The sequence below is a fragment of the Taudactylus pleione genome, unplaced genomic scaffold (genome assembly GCF_031769625.1).
Source record: "Taudactylus pleione unplaced genomic scaffold, aTauple2 ptg001027l, whole genome shotgun sequence".
Lineage (NCBI taxonomy): Eukaryota > Metazoa > Chordata > Amphibia > Anura > Myobatrachidae > Taudactylus > Taudactylus pleione.
This window is the reverse complement of record NW_028285428.1, coordinates 909,808-927,947: the sequence shown is the minus strand read 5'-3', so window position 1 is coordinate 927,947 and position 18,140 is coordinate 909,808. Positions and strand designations below refer to the sequence as shown.

Sequence of the window (18,140 nt, the reverse complement as noted above, 5' to 3'; positions counted from 1 at the left end):
TTATTTAGAAGAAAATAAATGTAAGTTGCTATTATGTTTTAGGTACATTAGATTATGGGCCACAAAATGAAAATGAAATCAACCCAAATGAGGGGTTTATGTCCTTCAACAAATGAATTTACCCTTTAAGTGGGTCCGGCCCCTGCAAAAAGTTGTGCAACCATAACGCATTACTTGTAGTAAACTGAAAGCAGCATGCATACTTACTAACTATCCCAATTTTGATGTCCTACTATTGGTACAACTGGCCGGATATTGGGAGGTCAGCCCTAGTCCACCGTGGTGCATACAGTAATTCAAGAGTGTTTTTAGGGTAGGGGAAAGTGCTACGTGAGCTAGTTATGTGCATATTTCAGTACCTGTGGGTAAATAACACCTGGCAGTCGTCTCTCTGCAAATCATACCTTACTTGTGTCGCACAGTGGGACATTTATCAAGCCTGTTACAGAGGACAAGTGGATGGGTTGCCCTTTAGCAGCCAATTAGATTCTAGCTATCATTTCATAAAATGTACCAGACAAATGACAGATGGAATCGTATTGGTTGCTACGGGAGACAGCTCCATTTGTCCTCCCCCTAATTCTTACTGAGATGATAGGATACATTGCCTTTATAGGCTGCCTCCAGTATAGTATAGTTGATGGATAAATATTTTTACTAATGAACATCTGCAGTGTGTGTAATCTCCTTTATAGCATTATACAAATGGTTGGGTAAAACCCACTCAAAGCTGGGTACACACTATACGATGTAAGAAACGATGCGATGGTCATCCCAATTTCACCAACTCCCAGAACACACAATATAGGGCGTACGCACAATGCTATCTTCCGAACAGCAGCACGATATAGTGTGTCCAGGGATTGCACCCAATTGTCTCCCCTTTACACACTATGCAATCATTGTGTAGATTAATGGCAGTTCAGGTGACATCTTCAGAGGAAAGATTGGACCAATATAACTTATGGGTGTGCGAATGAGTGTACACACTACACACTGTGCACCGCATCGTCCAATCAGAAGTGCAGCATCGAGCAGATGGGACGATGCAATTAACGACGGACCGGGCGTACACACTATACGATGTGTACAATATATGGTTCCGATCCGCGTCAAAACAATATACTGGATGATAGATCGTATAGTGTGTACCCAGCTTAAAGACTGTAAATTAAAATTCTGATCATTATTTTTTTCCATCTAGCATGATAAACCGCTAAAAGACAATTATTTGGAAATGTAGTTTTGACAGAATGAATGGTAGTAAAATAAACCTGGCGTTTACTTATGTATACTATTGCCTGTGTTGTGTCACTGAGGACACGGGAAGCACCGCACAACCCCAGATAGAAGAGTGTCCCTGCCGATGCACACGTCTAATATTCCATGTTCCTGCTCTTGGTGAAGTAAATGCCTGTACAGTAGAATTATTTGCAAACATTGTAGGAAAATGACTATAATTATAAAACCACAAAAACAAATAAGGGCACAAAAAGTGTAAATTCTTATTTAGTATTTTATTCTTCTTAGCATCTAAATGTTAGACATTAGCTATAGACATTATTGACTTCTGTCACCTCTTTGAAGAACAGCTGTTTTTAACCTTTAAGCAGGTCATTGAGCTATTACATTAGAAAAGAAGCCTAGGGGCAAAGCAAATGCATTATCTTAATTGCTGCTGGTCGCACAGTGCGAGTGACAGGCATGGGGGGCTGCAGCAGTGCGAGACGTCTGCCGCCTTCATCAATCATCCCGCCTCAGCATCACTCAGAACCAGAAGCAATCGTAATGACGGGTAACTATATAACACTACCGTGGTGTTTCCTTTTCTAAAGCTACCAGGCTAGCAGCTAATCAATGCAGTGATTTCTGCACAAGACAAACTGAAGACAGACTAAAGTCCCAGGTATTTACAACAGGAGTTATTACAGGTGCCGCTGCCCTATAAAACATGCTACAAATGTGATCTTCCCCAGCGTATATAAGGCACACTTTGGCCCCGTGACCAACCCAGCTGAGTCATGCACATTTGTATTTTGTGAAATCTCTCTAAAAGCGATTGGCTGGTATAAAACACACCCAAAAATTGAAGAACAAAGCTTTCCTAATCTTCTCCGGCTGGCATTATATAAGCAAGTAAGCAGTTAATAGGCTACGCTGAATAGGTTTGATGGAAGTAGTGCAGGTAAAATAAACCTGGGAGATTAAGAGGTTACCAAAGGGGATATTGATGCAGTCTGTAAAATGTGTTGTATCACCAAGGACATGGGAACAACAGCCCCAGGTAAAGGCATACGATGTGCTGCTTCTGTGATTCCATGTTCTTCCTCTTTCAATAAAACACAAAGGCTGGCACACATCAAACGTTTACACTTAGTAAGTGTGAGCGTCCAATAGGTGTAGATTAATCATATGGTTCATGTGGGGAAAGCATCCCCTATGCAGATTATGTTGTGGCCTGTGTATTGTACTCTTACAATTGAAGTTGAATGATCCTACATTCGTCCTATAATTCACCAGCATATACCGTGTTTCCCCGATAATAAGACACTGTCTTATTTTTTTTTTTTGTTCAAAAAAACACCATAGGGCTTATTTTCGGGGTAGGTCTTATTTTAATTAACATTGACAGCAGTGCCCCTTATGCAGGCCCCCTTGTACAAGTGCCCCTTATGCAGGCCCCCCTTTGCAGGCCCCCTTGTAGAAGTGCCCCTTATGCAGGCCCCCCTTGCAGGCCTCCTTGTAGCAGTGTCCCTTATGCAGCCCCCCCCTCACAGGCCCCCTTGTAGCAGTGTCCCTTATGCAGCCCCCCCCCCCTGTAGCACCACCCACCAGTACAGTACTTACCTGGCTCGCCGCCGTCCGGGATGTCCCTCTCACTTGCGCGCTGACTGGATCTAACATGATCCAGCAGGCGCGGCCGCACAGGATCCTCAGCGCGCGGGTGACGTCATGACGTCACCCGCGCACTGCATGACTGGGAACGCTGGGCTCTGAAGCGTTCCCAGCTCAAAATGGAATTTTGGTAGGTCTTATTTTCGGGGTAGGGCTTAATTTAGACCGGGTTACAAAAGTAAGGGTAGGGCTTATTTTCGGGGTAGGTCTTATTATCGGGAAACACGGTATGTAAAAGGTCTTTCCGATCTATTAGATCAGTTTTGTTTGTTACCCTTACAAGGAACTTTCCTGCATATTTTAATCCTATACTAACGCTGGAGCTTTTTGCAAGATAACAAGCTACACTAACTACTCTTGGTAACTGGGTAATTGGACAAGACCATCAGCTGATAGGAACTGTATATAAGCTTGGCTTCCTGATCGGAGTTGCTGATATTAGATTACAGAGGAATCTGCTACAATTTGCCTTACAGCTGCTTTATTTCTGCATATAAAGTTATACTAACATCTGAGCTTTTGATAAAAGACTACTAACAATTAAATATATCACCTTTCATCTTATGTGCAACGTTTTACAAGGGATGTAGTTAATTTACCGCTGCACCGGATGCCGGAGGTCGAAATTCCGATGCCGGAATCCCGACCGGAACAGCAGCGCCGGAAACTCGACATCTGATGAGATGCCGACGACAGAATCCCGTCAGCCGGCATCCCAATTGTATGTATAGCGGGCTGGGTTAGCTGTTAGTCACATGGGTGTTAGGTTTAGGCACCACGGGGGGTTAGGCTGCGGAAGGGGGAGGTTAGGTTTAGGCACCACCGGGGGGGGGGGTGTTAGGGTTAGGCACTAAGGGGGGAGGGTTAGGTTTAGGCACTAAGGGGGGAGGGTTAGGTTTAGGCACTAAGGGGGGAGGGTTAGGTTTAGGCACTAAGGGGGGAGGGTTAGGTTTAGGCACTAACAGGGAGGGTTAGAATACTTATGTAAAGGGATTCTGAGCATCGAGATGTTGCTGTCAGTCTGTTGACGGCCAGCATCCCGACTGCCGGTCTCCCATACCCAACCCGTTTTACAGAGCGGATTGCCATTTATATGCAGGCTGTTGTGCGTATTAGCATTACCTTTTTTTTTTTTACGTACAATGCATCAGATTAAAGTTCTGTATAGTAATTTCGGAACTGTGTATTGAGTAGTGCAAATCCATAACTTTGTAAACATCGGTTGTGCCTATGATATTGTGTAGCAATATTAATTGTTTTTCAACAAAAAAATGTCAAGTATCCCTTATGCTGCCCACACACATAGCAATATTTTACCCGATCTGGACGATGCCGACGCATTGGAACGACAGATCGTGTAAAATATGGCCAAATCCTGAGTCACCACTCACGATCACGATGCGATGCGCGTCCCCGTAGGTCGCACATCGCATTGTCAGATCTGCCGTGCAGTAGGGCAGATCTGACAATCTAGGACACGATGCACTGTGACAGTCTGGATGCAGGAGAGATCGTATGAAGATTGGACACCAAATTGTGTGCAGATCGTGTGCTGAGCTGCTGGGGAGAGTTTCAAGGGAAATCGTACACAAATCGTACACATCGGCTGATCGTGTGCAGATCGCCATGTGTATGGCCACCTTTATGTTATTAGCAGAAGATATTGTTAGTGTCTAAATTATTCTGTGTCAATTCCCGCTACCTGACTGAAGCATCAACACAGACTAAGCTGCCATAAAAATAATTTACCTGTAACATGAGAACAACAGTCTTCACTATATTCCACTGCGACTTCCTTCCGTCCACAATGACGGTAAAGCCCCTGGCCTTGCACTTGTCGCTGGAAAATAAAATATTAAAGTTCAGAAAATGTTGTTTATTATTTCTTAAGCAAATCGACTATTAGGTAATTGTTCCACAAGATAAGAAAAGCCAATTCCACCAGTCTGATCTGTAGGCTACTCTCGTTTTGAATTACTCCGTTTGAATTTGAGTCAATAACTGGGTATAAGGATGAATTAGTTGATTGAAATCTTACATGGGGGGAGATTACTAAACAAATTGACATTTGTTTAATATAATAACTAAAGTGGGCCCTCGCTACAGACAGACGAGAATGTAGCTGACACTGCATTAAATTAATATAGTTAAAAAAAGATTGTCAGCTGAGTAGCCAACATAAAAAGCTTCATGCCATCATTTGTGTTCCAACTCCCATGAGGCACTAATCCCGTTCTTTTAACAGACCCTGCTCCCATTTCCAGGGCTTGTAAAAGGATCAGATAAAAGGGATTGTTTAAAAATTGGTCCCGTCATCTGATTCACAAAGTCATTCAGTGAGAACTTGGACAGGATCTATGTCATGGCAAGGAGTCGATATTACATGCTGAACAATTGCTTTCCTAATGCACACAATTGACTTATATCTCTGACATACACTAAGTCATGCCCATCCATGTTTTTTTTGAGCTCAGTGTAGTCCCCCCAGTGCATTTACATGTGGTATATTAGCAAAATGTTTAGCAAAAGAAGATGACACACGGATTACACATCATGTTCTCTGTTCAGTGTGTAGACTGTGTACAGTAGGTTTGGCCATTCCTCGGTTAAACTCTACAGTAGTGACAATATCTTTAACATTAAAGCACAATTTATAGAAAAGATTAATAATAGGAGGGATTTCTGTTCAATGGCCGCGATTCAATTCAAAGCGATGCTGAAGAGCCCCAGGAGGGAGCTTCCGGAGCTATTCAATTCAGTGCGACGTTTGGTCCGACTAAAGGATTTATTCTCGCACCCCCCTGAGGATGTGAGGAGAAATCCGATAGAAGTGCCGGTCGCGTGGCTGTTTGTTGGCTTAGCGTGGCGCTAACAGCCTCGCGGCCGGCACATTTGTACGAGAATGCCGGTTCTCGCGACTAAACCAGGTTAAGTTGCGAGAACCAGCATTCTCCGACTTAACAGCGCGCTGAATTGATACAGCCCCCGGGAGCTCCCTCCCAGAGCTATTCAGCATTGCACTGAATTGAATCGCGGCCAATGACTATTATACTGAAGGACACGTAACATTCCGGAATGGTGTGTTAGTTTTCCGGACAGAACTAACACTAGAACGATTTGTCCAGTTATATTTTAGAAGCTGACTGCATTACGTTGCCTCATCTGACTAAAGGAACAGAATGGATCTGGCATGGGGAAGGAATCGTATAGAAGGCTGGACAATACGTGTGGAGAAAAGATCAAATGTACCGAACATTCTCCTAAACTATTTTTTATTCTCTTTTACATTTTTTCCTGAAAAAAAGTTACTTTAATGAAATGGTTGGAGCCAACATACATTTTGTGAGAAAAATCAATATTCACGGAGAACTAAGTAGAAACTATTATTTAAAATTGGTTAAATGATGTTAATAAAGTTCAAACATGTGAAAACAACTTATTAAACACCAAGGGCCTAATTCTGAGTCACACGCAGATCCAAACTCTGGGGTATATTTACTAAAGTGAGAGTTTTTAGAAGTGGAGATGCTGCCCATAGCAACCAATCAGATCCTAGCTATTATCTTCTAGAAGGTGCTAGTTAAATGTTAAGTACAATCTGATTGGTCGCTATGGGCAACATCTCCACTTCTAAAAACCTGCACTTTAGTAAATATTCCCCTCTGCCTCCTTCTGAATGCAAATGTAATGTTACTGGGATGCTAATGTGACGCATGTTCTACAGCATGAGTGTCTTTGCCATCACACCGCCACACTTTTTTCCCATCATCATCGGCACTAATGGTATACAGTCGGGATGCCGACGGTCTAATCCCAGCAAGGGATTTTGCTAAATCTACTGCTGAAGAAGTCCCCAGAGATCACAGTGGGACGAAACGCGTTGAGCTGGAGAACTGGACCTCCTGTAAACCACCTCCATAACATTTGGACAGATAAGCCCATTTTATATTGTTAAATTGTACAAGTCTTTATTGTATTCTTGATTAAAATATCTGTGTGTTGAAAACGTATCACACGATCTGGAGGCTCTCTCTTTTATATCTCCATATATGTTTGGATGTTCTTTGGAGTCGAAGGTTCCCTAAGGAGGAGAGACCTTATGTACACAGACTTGTGAAAAGCTATAGTTGGTACGAGGCTTGCATATTTCAGGTGCTGGTGATTGTTGGATCTAATACACAAGCGAAGTGTTTTTTTGACATTATTTGTGCATGATCACATCACTGCTGTGAAATTGGCACAATTATATATATATATATATATATATATATATATTTATTATCAGGTTACACTATGGACCTCATTCAGAGCCGCTCGCTCTAAATGAGGGCGGCCGCATCTAAAAAATTATCCGGCCTCCTGGCCGCTCGCTGGGCTGTGGATTACCACCCACAGCCTTAACGAGCGGCCAGGATGATGGTCGCGATGGTCAAGATTGCGCTCAGGCGCTTGCGAGCGGGTCTGAATGAGACCCTATGTTTGTTTTTATTTTCTTTTATTGAGATATACTCCGGGGTATGACACACGAAGATCCTGTCAGGATTTCAAAGATTACATGGACTCTCCATGAACGTTCTGCTACAAAGATTCTAAATTAGAACTGGTACACTGCACCATTTGGTTCCTTCACCATTTCCATTATTCCTTTTAATGATTTTTTAAATAGATCAATTTTTGGAAGGATTGGCAGCCACCTTATCAGGGAGTGTCCATATTAATATTTATTGGGCAGATGTTTACACATATTTTTGTTATATTGGTTCTTGTATGAGCTTTGTGCGCCACTTACATTATTCTTTATCACATACACACATCGAATTTTTGCTAGATGTGGCCACATGTCAAGTCGCCACTGTCCCACCCCAGCCATGTGCCCACCCCCCTTCTTCCACCAGCTATATATTTTCTGGATAAAAGCACAGTAAAACCTATTAACCCTATATGATAACTAGTAATATAAGCTTTAAAAATAAGTCATGAGTCCACTAGTCGTTCTACACAGGGATATCGTTTTCAGCAGGTAACAAGCAGGGTGCTGAACGCATTACAGGTTTGGTCTGTTACAGAAAATCGCTCGTCCAGGCACCATATCCTCTAACCAATAACCAGTTATTCTATAGTGGGGCTGGGAAGAAAGAATGTGTAGGAAAAACAGGTGGGCACAGGGGAAATGAGAGGGACGCTATTATATAGAAAGGAAGGCAGGCAGCTTACAGTAACAGCTGTCCCTAGGCTATTCATTTTCATCACCGTGGTCACTGTAGGGACAAACCGCGTCTCCCCTGCTTACGTATACGTATTAAATGACACATTATGCTGGGGCGCACTGGGGGAAAAACAGCATCTTTGCATTTCATTGGATGTATTTGGCACATTATTCGTCACTGATGTTTTTTTTCCTCATAATAATATATAATAGAATCAGCATTGCTGTATAACATCCTTTTGGTGACCTGATTTAACCAATGTCTATATAGGTTTACTCTGATTTTAGCATCTTGAAAAGACATGTGCCACTAAACATTACTTTTTCTTTCTTACCCTCCAACCATTATAAAATTCTACTAAAGAAACATTACTTCTATACCAGGTGGAACCATCCTGTGATCGTGTTCCAACGCCACCCAAGGCTCTCAATGACAAAAATAAGAGCATAACTTACCACCTCCCAGGACTACCACCTCTGTTAAAACGTCCTTCACCATCATTTTCCACAGACCCCGTTGCCTTGGTCACACACAGGAATATTCGCTATACTTTATACCTCACATCCAGTATCTTACACATGAAAGTTGTGTAGCGATTGTTTCTGGATAAACAACCTGAATGTTCAAAGTGTGGTCAATCTGTACCAATGGATGGTTGCCCCAACTCTTTGTTGGTCCGTTTAAAGCATGTCAATGAACTTAAAATCTCAATTCAGCTCTACGGAAGTGCATTGTGTACTGTACATACCCAATGGTATAGGGGTTAAGCATTGTTGCCACAGAGCGCTAGGGTTTAATTTCCGACCAGGGCTCCATCTATGCAGAGTTGTACTTCCCCCTGTTTGAGTGAGTTTCCTCTGGGTATTCCAGCTTTCTTCCACACTCCAAAAGACATACTAGTAAGTTACTTGGCTTCTGACTAGCTTGGGGGTCCATGCGGTAGAGAATATAGATTGTGGTCCCCATTAGGATAAAGACTGATGTGTATTAATACTCTCTGTAATACACTGCAGGCCTGATTCAGAGGTACAAAGTGTCTTTGCCGTACACAAACTTTCATTGTTTTCAGTCTGCACATGCTTTACGATGGGTACTGCACTAAACCACAAATTGAATTTCGATATAGAGAATTTCGGTGGGTATTTATTTAATAGCACGCATCTATGAATCAGACCCTGTGTAATATCTAGGAACTCTACAGTTGCGGCCCTGTACTTTCCCCCATTGCTTTCAATGGTCTATTCATTTCAGTGGAGTTGTGCGTTTGCTAGATTGCTCTCCTCCATGAACTGTACTAACCAAATTAAATCTAACAAAGATGGCCACCAACTATGGATTGAAAACGGACGTATCAGCTCTGGGATAATCTGGTCCTTTTAAATAAAGCATTTTCCAGACATTATTTATGGTGTTCCAAATAGAATAAAGGTGGAGGTGTAACTGAAATAAAAGTTATACATTCAGCTTTAAATTGATGGATTGCTCCAGAACACCCACAGGAGTCAGTGGTAATTCAGCCTTTTCTTTATTGCTTCATCCTAGATTTATTTCTGAGGATATTTTAAGGTTTTGTTTATATAATCTCTGAATTTGGTATTTGTTTATATAAACATATAATTGACGATGGGATATAGGGCCTGATTCAGACCCACTCGCGAGCGGCTGTCCGCTCGCAAGTGGGTCGATGTTATGCACTGAGCATGCGCACGACGGAGGGAGCTCCGTCGTGCGCATGCGCCAGACGCGACGAGCGAAGGAAAGTCCTTCGCTCGTTGTGTCTGATCAAAGGGGGCGTGCTGTCGATGTTGATTGACAGCACGCCCCCTTTGGTGGGCGTGCCGGGGGCGTGCCTCCCTGACGGGGGCATTCCCACGGGAACGCCTCCCGTCAGAAGCCGGCCCACTGACATCACTAGTGATGTCAGTGGGAGTGATTTTGGCTCTGATAGAGCCAAAATCACTCCGGAGCTTGCGGTTGAAAACCTCAACCGCAGGCTCCGGCTCGCAGTTTCGATGGTCGCGATGGTCACGACCATCACGGCCATCAAAATGCACGCTCGTAAAGGCTGTGGGTGGTGACCCACAGCTATACGAGCGTCCAGGAGGACGCTCCATTTTCATGGAGGGCGGCCCTCATTCAGAGCGTGCGCTCTGCTCAGAGCGTACGGCTCTGAATGAGGGCCATAGTGTCTATCTCCTTTAATGCTACATCTAGCAAATATATGTGTACATATAAATGAATAGGCCACACGCATCAATGGAGCTGAACCAACAATGGTAATTGGTCGTCCTCCACATCAATAAGGTTTCTATTAAACACTGTAGATGTATTGAAGTATGACCAAAACAGAGATTCTCTTGTCACCAGCCAATCACATCATGCCTAGTGTGTGAAAATGATTTATGACTGGCTGAGTGGGTGAGGAGCGTATTGGTCATTTGAGCTCACTCATTCAGTAGTCGGTCTCTGAGCGGGTTTTATTTTTTTGCTTGGATTTCCCTCTGGTTTAGAAGAGGAAGTTATGGTTTCCTTTGATTTAAAATTTGCAAGAATGGCCTTAAATTACAACAAGGTGAGAAGAGGAGATTTGTTTTTATAATAAATAGGTAAACACAGGTATTAGGGAGTGTTCTATTTATACTTTATTTTTACAAAAGGTGTCTCAGTGGATTTTTTTTTATACTTTCTTTATACATGTATGAATGTAACAGCCTTACTGACCCTTAACAGTCTACTAGGGGGTGGTAACATTTCCACTCCAGGGATCCCAACATTCCTCATTACCCCAGTACCCAAAGATCTGTGGTGCTGGGGAGAGCCCCAGCATGGTTCAGGACAGGACTTATAGTATTTGGAATATACTCTTATTTGTGGCTTCTGCCTCTCTTCTTACAATCCCCATTCCCAAGCAGACAGCGGGAGTCCATGCTGCTTAGGATTATATTTACTAAAGTGAGTGTTTATAAAAGTGGAGATGTTGCCCATAGCAACCAATCAGAATGTAGCTATTATCTTCTAAAAAGTGCTAAATAAATTATAGTTAGAATCTGATTGGTTACTATGGGAAACAACTCAATTGCTATAATCCCGCACTTTAGTAAATATAGTGGGAACCAGCACGGAAAGTTTATGGTGTTTAATGCAAATGCAACTCCAGTGGTCACTAATGTGAACGTTCTATGGTGAAACCAATCAACCAGATACAAATCAGATGTGACCAGAACAAGGATTTAATATATTAGAAAAATGCAATTTAAAACAAAATAAGTAAAAAAAAAAAAAAAAAAAGACGGTGGATTATGCATAACACAATAAAACCAATCTCAGAAAAAATATCCACTTACATAAAGCTGTAACGCTCAGTGTAATGTATTTATGCTAGAGGTAAAAGTCACCTTGGGATGCTGAGCAGGTAGTCCAGGGTGACGCTCAGCTCATCCATATTTGTCTGTTCTAAGCACAATGGGATTGTCAGAATGAGGCCGCTTCTCCTGTCCTTTCCACCTAGAGAGAAGACACACAATGTCAGCAGCAGGAAGGTGCCCTCTTACTCAGACAGGCCTAGCTGGAAGAGAGAAATAGCTTTCCATATAATTACAGAAAACATTATTGGAAAAAATGCATCCAGGCAATAATACGAAAAAGTAATTATTTTAAAAAAAAGGATGGTACAAAGGGACATTTTATTCCATGTTCCGTCTAAAGCCCCCAACTGTACGGCACAGCGATGACTTGCATGTAGACTAAATCCCTGTATAATTATTTAGTACAATGCAGGATGTCATGCACTGGTACCAGCAGCACACTAGAGTTTGCACAGTATGGTAAAGTTATACAGGTGTAACTGCCAAAAGCCGTTGGATAAGGGGGTCTTACCTGTGCCAGCAAAAGTAAGCCCTGCTCCAACACCTTTATTAGCCAAATAAACCAATTCATTACTGTGATAATTGCAATTAAACCATCATGGATTACGTTCTTTTCTTCTGTCAGGGCAGAAGAATTGCCCAATTTGTCTGGTCACTGCTCCTGTGCGCTAGCGCAGGCTTGTTGTGCAATTAACACGAACAAATTATTACACGAGATGGAGACTTGGATTTAATGTATTAAAGGTTAAAAACAAACCTCTCTATTAAAGTGTTAAATGGATTTTGCAGACTAACAAGTGTATGCAACATATGCGTAAAACTGCTGCTTTCTTCGTGAACACACTTTACACCTACGATTTTGGGCCGCAGTTCCAGCCAATTTAGAAAATGTTATTATTATTATTATTATGGGGCGGTACACCTGTCAAACCGTAACGCAGGTGTCCTAAGGCGAGCTCAGGGAGGACAGAAACCTCCCATGGAGCAGAAGGGCATATGGTGCCACAAGTGATCCGCAACGCCCTACAAAGTACATAAATAAGTAACCAGCGATTTACAATACAATACAACATAGCTATATATTAGCGACCTTTACGCCCACATAAGCAGCCAAGTGTTAGTTGCCCTAGTGGGGAGTAACAGATAAATGAAAATACAATAGGGAGAAGCACAAGAGGGTAGAGGGCCTTGCTCGAAAGAGCTTACATTCTAAAAGGGAAGGGCAGACAAACAGGAGTGACACAGATGGGGTAGGCGGAAAGGAAGGAAATTGTAGCAGCAAGTTAGGATGAGAACTGGAAGGCTTTAATGAAGTAGTGAGTCTTAAGAGCTTGCTTGAATGATTGTAGAGAGGTGCAGAGTCTGATGGGGAGAGGGAGGGAGTTCCAAAGGTGGCGGAGAGGAATGGGTGAGGGCTTGTAAGTGAGTGTGAGAACCTTGAATTGGATTCTGAAAGGGGAGGGGAGCCAGTGGAGAGCTTGTAGGAGAGGGGAGGCAGATGTAGAACGTTTGGAAAGGAAGATGAGCCGAGCAGCAGCATTGAGGACAGACTGGAGAGGAGAGAGATGGGAATTGGGGAGGCCAGATAGGAGGTTACAGTAGTCCAATCTGGAGATGACCAGTGAATGTATGAGGGTTTTGGTGGCATCCTGGGTGAGAAAGTGTCTGATCTTGGAAATATTCCTGAGATGGAAACGACAGGACTGTGCGAGGTTCTGAATGGACTTTGGGCTAAAACTCCAAGATCTAAGGAAAGTTATGTGACCAAATGGCGCCCACGTGCCTGAACCAGCTTTTGGCCAGTAGACTATCCAGTCAATGACGTAGGCTTTTGCTAATCCCATGACAAAGAAGTGGCAATGAGCCGTAAGACACTACGGGGCAATTCAATTAAATACAAAGCCTGGTAGATGCAAAGTTGAGCACCAGCAATGGCACCCTACATTGTGCATTTTACCACACAACCCTGTATGTACGGTATAGCGCTAATACCTTGTGCCGGAACAAGTGATCTTACAACGCATTTAATCGAACTGTCCCCTTAAGAGTTTACTTAAACAGGTTGTAAGATTACTTTAATGCTTCTAACCTTCCGGAAAATTTTCTCAACCAGGTTTAAATCATGCAATGCGGTTTATTCCCCCTCCCCCTTGAATACAGCTCAGAGCAATGTTGTGTCATAAACAAGGCAGCGGAAATAAATAACTGATTATAAACAGACGGCTGAAACAGAACAGAGGGAAGCCAGAAAGATAAAGCAATGTATTTGTTACAAGTTACACAAGGGCATTTAAAAGCAATCAGATTAAAGCAGGTGTGGAAACCCTTTTAACACAGCAGTGGATATTATTTGGCCCCTGTGTTTCGGTTACGTCTTTTCTTGGACTTTTACAACATTCTGTAGTTTTTATTTACACTCATTAAGTGATCCGACCACGAAAAATAAAAAAGTTGATCATTTTAAATGTTTCCATGTCTGGAAGGTGTTGGAGCAAAAGTGCAGTATTTCTGAGTACGCTGCTAGAGTCTGAGCCGCTCCTGCTAAATCATATAACAAGTAACATTCCAGTCTAAGCATTTGGCAATCAGAGGACCTGGATAACCAGATGCAAGAAACCTACGGTTATTGCAAAAGCATGTCATCATGCCACTAACCTGCATCTGTAATGGGGCTGTTTTACTGCAGAGGACTCAGGTGCACTGAACAAGTGCTTCCACAGGCTGGGAAATCATTTGATTTAATTCTTGAGGGCATATGAATAACGTCTGTGTTGTACACCCCAGCTGAATGACTACAGGAAAAATCCTCATAAAATAAATGTCAGGTGCAAGTGAGCAGACATGGAAAGTATCTGGGAACCCATTAGCTGGCCAGTGTGCGGTTATACGGCAGCCCAAGCCAACTTTCATTCCTTTCTCATGGTGCTAAATTCATTCCTGAAGAGCAAAGAGATCTCTCCGATACTATACAATGTATTGGTAAGAAAACAGATGGACCTACTGTACAACACATTTTATGTATAGTTACGCTATAGGTATTTATGTAATTTAGGGTAAAACACTTATCCTGCCAAGAGGGTGTGAAGCAATGGAGCCCAGGGTATCTGGTTCACCTTTTGCAGACCACCTAGCTGGTGCACAGGTGTAGTCATTACTCACTAACACATTTGAAAAGATCCACAGGTGGAGCTAATTATTTCACTTGTGATTCTATGAGGAGACCTGGAAAACATGCACTGCTAGTAGTTCTTGATGACCAGGGTTGGCTACAATTAATCTAGACATTGTCTACCTTTTTACTGTAAAGCTGCATACACACGTAAAGATTTTCTGTCCAACCATCCAACTAGTTGATTGGTTGGAATGAAAATCTGGTAAGGAATGGGAGTAACTGATGATCAGCAATTTGCTCCTAAATGCCAGAAACCAGATGAAAATGGTCGTCAGACAAGTTTGTTAAATGTTTGATCTAAACAATTTGTTCAAACAACAGTTTTTGCCCATTTTCCGGCATTTGGGAGCAAATTGCTGATTGTCATTTGCTTTCATACCTTACCAGATTTTCATTCCTACCAATCATCTAGTTGGATGGTTGGACAGAAAATCTTTACGTGTGTAAGCAGCTTAACTCTTTCAATCTACACCCGGAGCCATGACAGGGGAAACAGCAGGGAGGGTGGGGCCAGCCAGGGAGGGGGCAGGGCCGAGCAGGGTCCGCTATATTAATAATATAATAGATGCTTAAGGCGATTATACTTCTCATGATTTTTATACTACAAGGCCCTATTGCCACATGTACAGCAATCTAATTTTGTAATGAAAAATAGGGGCATCCATTTAAAACATACGACATATAAAACCTCCTCCCTCTGTCTAGACCTGAGGTGCTGGATAGAAGCAGACAGATTCAGCAGGCATCCCGATCAGTTTAAAAGCACCAATCAAAGATAGTTATCTTTATAGAAATCATTTACTCTCCATGTATCGTTGTACTGCATTAATTTATTGCTTTGGCTTGCACAAAACCATAAGCAGAGCGGTGTTTCACACAGATCAGTCCTGGTGCTGCCTGCCTATTATTAAACAGGCAGCTCTTGTCCAATTTGCCCAATGTGTGCGTGTGGCCCAAGTGGTCATTGGTCTTGCTGCTAGTGAAATGCACACTTCTAGAAAGAGCCTTTGTGTGGCCACATTAATAGGGCAGCTACAATCAGAAGCTCCAACATGTGCTGTGACATAAAGTGTTGCCAACAGACAGAAGCGGTCATGTAATAAAGACCGTGCAGGCTGGAACAGAAACGGGCAGCAGATCAATTAATTTTCCCCCAAAAAGACAAAGGTGATTGGTGGGGTTTAAAAACACAAATTTTTATTTATTTATTTTTTATGAGGGAACTAAATATTTTAGAATTAAGGGTTTTGCAAAGCAAGTTAAGGTGTCACCCCAAAATTTTAAATCAAGCATCTGACTACATTCTAGGAGCAGTAATAAAAATAGAAAGATAAACAGAGGAGAAGTTGGATTCTACCAGATACCAGGCTCAGCTGCTACAATGAATAGAGACTGATAAAAAAGCACATAAACTCACTATTGGTCATTACAATTTATCAAAGCCTGTGTACTAGGGACTTGTGGATGCCACTAATACCCCTTTCAGACATACAACCTGGGAAATTTCCTGCTCAGACTCGGGAATTTCCCCTGTGAAAAATCCTGGGTATTTGGTGTAGACCCCTCTTTCACACTACAGTGTCTACCCAGGAAATTCCCGGGTAGACCCCTTTCAGACAAGAGCAGGGTTTTTGAGAGTTTTAGACAGTTTTATTAAAGTGGACGGTAAGGCGCAGAGGGACAGGTGGGGAAAGTGACAGAGGGACAGGTGGGGAAAGTGACAGAGGGACAGGTGGGGAAAATGACAGGTGGGGAAAGTGACAGAGGGACAGGTGGGGAAAATGACAGGTGGGGAAAGTGACAGAGGGACAGGTGGGGAAAGTGACAGAGGGACAGGTGGGGAGAAGTGACAGTGGGACAGGTGGGGAAAGTGACAGACGGACAGGTGGGGAAAGTGACAGTGGGACAGGTGGGGAAAGTGACAGTGGGACAGGTGGGGATAGTGACAGTGGGACAGGTCACTGAAAATATCTGCTCCTATTCCCTTTCTCCCCCCCCAGCCCCTCTCCCGTATGCAGCATGTGTGAAAGCAGAGCAGTCTCCCTGTACCTGTAGTTTCCCAGCGCAGCTCCGTGCAGCAGTGAGAATACAGGGGGGCCGCTGTTCTCAGTGCTGCCGGCGCTGAGTATGGGAAGGGCGGGGGGTGCGGGGGCACTGTTACCAGCGGCGCTGCTCCTGCCGGTAATTATAGGTACAGGGGAGCGCTGCTCTCAGTGCTGCTGGCGCTGAGTATGGGAAGGGGGGGAGGTGCGGGCGCTGTTACCGCCGGTAATTACAGGTACAGGGGGGCCGCTGCTCTCAGTGCTGCCAGCGCTGTGTATGGGAAGGGGTGCGGGCGCTGTTACCGCCGCTGGTGCCGCCTCCCCAGTGGCTCAGTCGGAGCCAGGGCCAATCAGAAACTGCCTGGTGCAGCCCGGGAGTAAAATCCCCGGGTTGCACCATTAAGTCCCGGGAAATGCCCTGGTCGATTGCAGGGGCGGCTACCCGGGAATGTGTTCCCGGGTAGGTACCTTTCACACAGACATGAAACCCAGGAATTTTTTGGCCGAGGCAGGCCAAAATCCCAGGAATCTCAGTATGTCTGAAAGGGGTATAAATGTGACCTATGTCACAGTACTAATTAGACAATGCAAATTGTCTATACAACTGTGGTGATGCCAACACCCTCTAAAGGGAATGGGTATGTAATGGCACTTGTCGGGATGCCTCCCGTCAGAATACTGACAGCGGCATCACGATGGTTGGCTTACCCTCCCCCTTCCCCCCTAACCCTCCCTTCATGTAGCCTAACCCTAAAGCTCCCCAACCAATAACCCTCTCCATTAGTGCCTTAACCTAATCCCCCCCCCCAGTGGTGCCTAACCCTCCCCTCATACTCCCCCCCCCCCAAATCTAACCCCGCTACGCTTCTTAAACCCCCCCCGCGGCTAAAGCTAAGGGTGCCCCAAACTTACCTCGTTCGGCTTGACATCGGGATTAAGATAGGCATTGAAATACTGACGCCTATCTTAAGACCCTTGTCGGGTTTTGGCTGTCGGTATTGAGATCGGCGGTATCGCAGCCGTCAGTCTCATAACTACATCCCCCGCTAAAGGGCTCCTTTAAATAAATCAGCCTAAACGGTAGGTTAACCCAGTGGGTCTCATACTGTGTTTGGAGACACTTTAGTGTGTCACAAGTTGGTCCCTGGTGTGTAACACACAATGACAGTGAGGTGAGATTCAAAAAAAAAAAAAAAAAAGGCCAGGTCCCACAGGATGCACTCAGTAGAGCAAGGGGAGCGTGTTTCCCTCCCTTTTTATTGCCAATTAAATGAATTTCAAGCAGGCATACAATTTCAGGATTATAGGATTTAACATGTGAGAGCATTAGGGATCTCACTGAGCCCCCGGACATTCCAGGACAAAAAAAAACAGTTAATCCCGTAATAAAAGGAAATGGACTATAGGAAACAGAACTTTGAAACTGTAGAGCCGCTATTGCTGCAATTACAGCCATCAG

General features: G+C 43.6%; 1 protein-coding gene across 1 annotated transcript in view; it reads right to left on the bottom strand.

The window, feature by feature from the left end:
- SESTD1 (SEC14 and spectrin domain containing 1) overlaps window positions 1–18,140 on the bottom strand; it is a 156,375-nt gene that overhangs the window by 78,084 nt on the left and 60,151 nt on the right. Inside the window, exons 3-4 of the mRNA XM_088461204.1 lie at window positions 11,498–11,606; window positions 4,645–4,735 (exon numbers count right to left, since the gene is read on the bottom strand). Of these exons, the coding sequence (XP_088317330.1) occupies window positions 4,645–4,735; window positions 11,498–11,606 (200 nt within the window). The remainder of the gene's footprint in view (window positions 1–4,644; window positions 4,736–11,497; window positions 11,607–18,140) is intronic.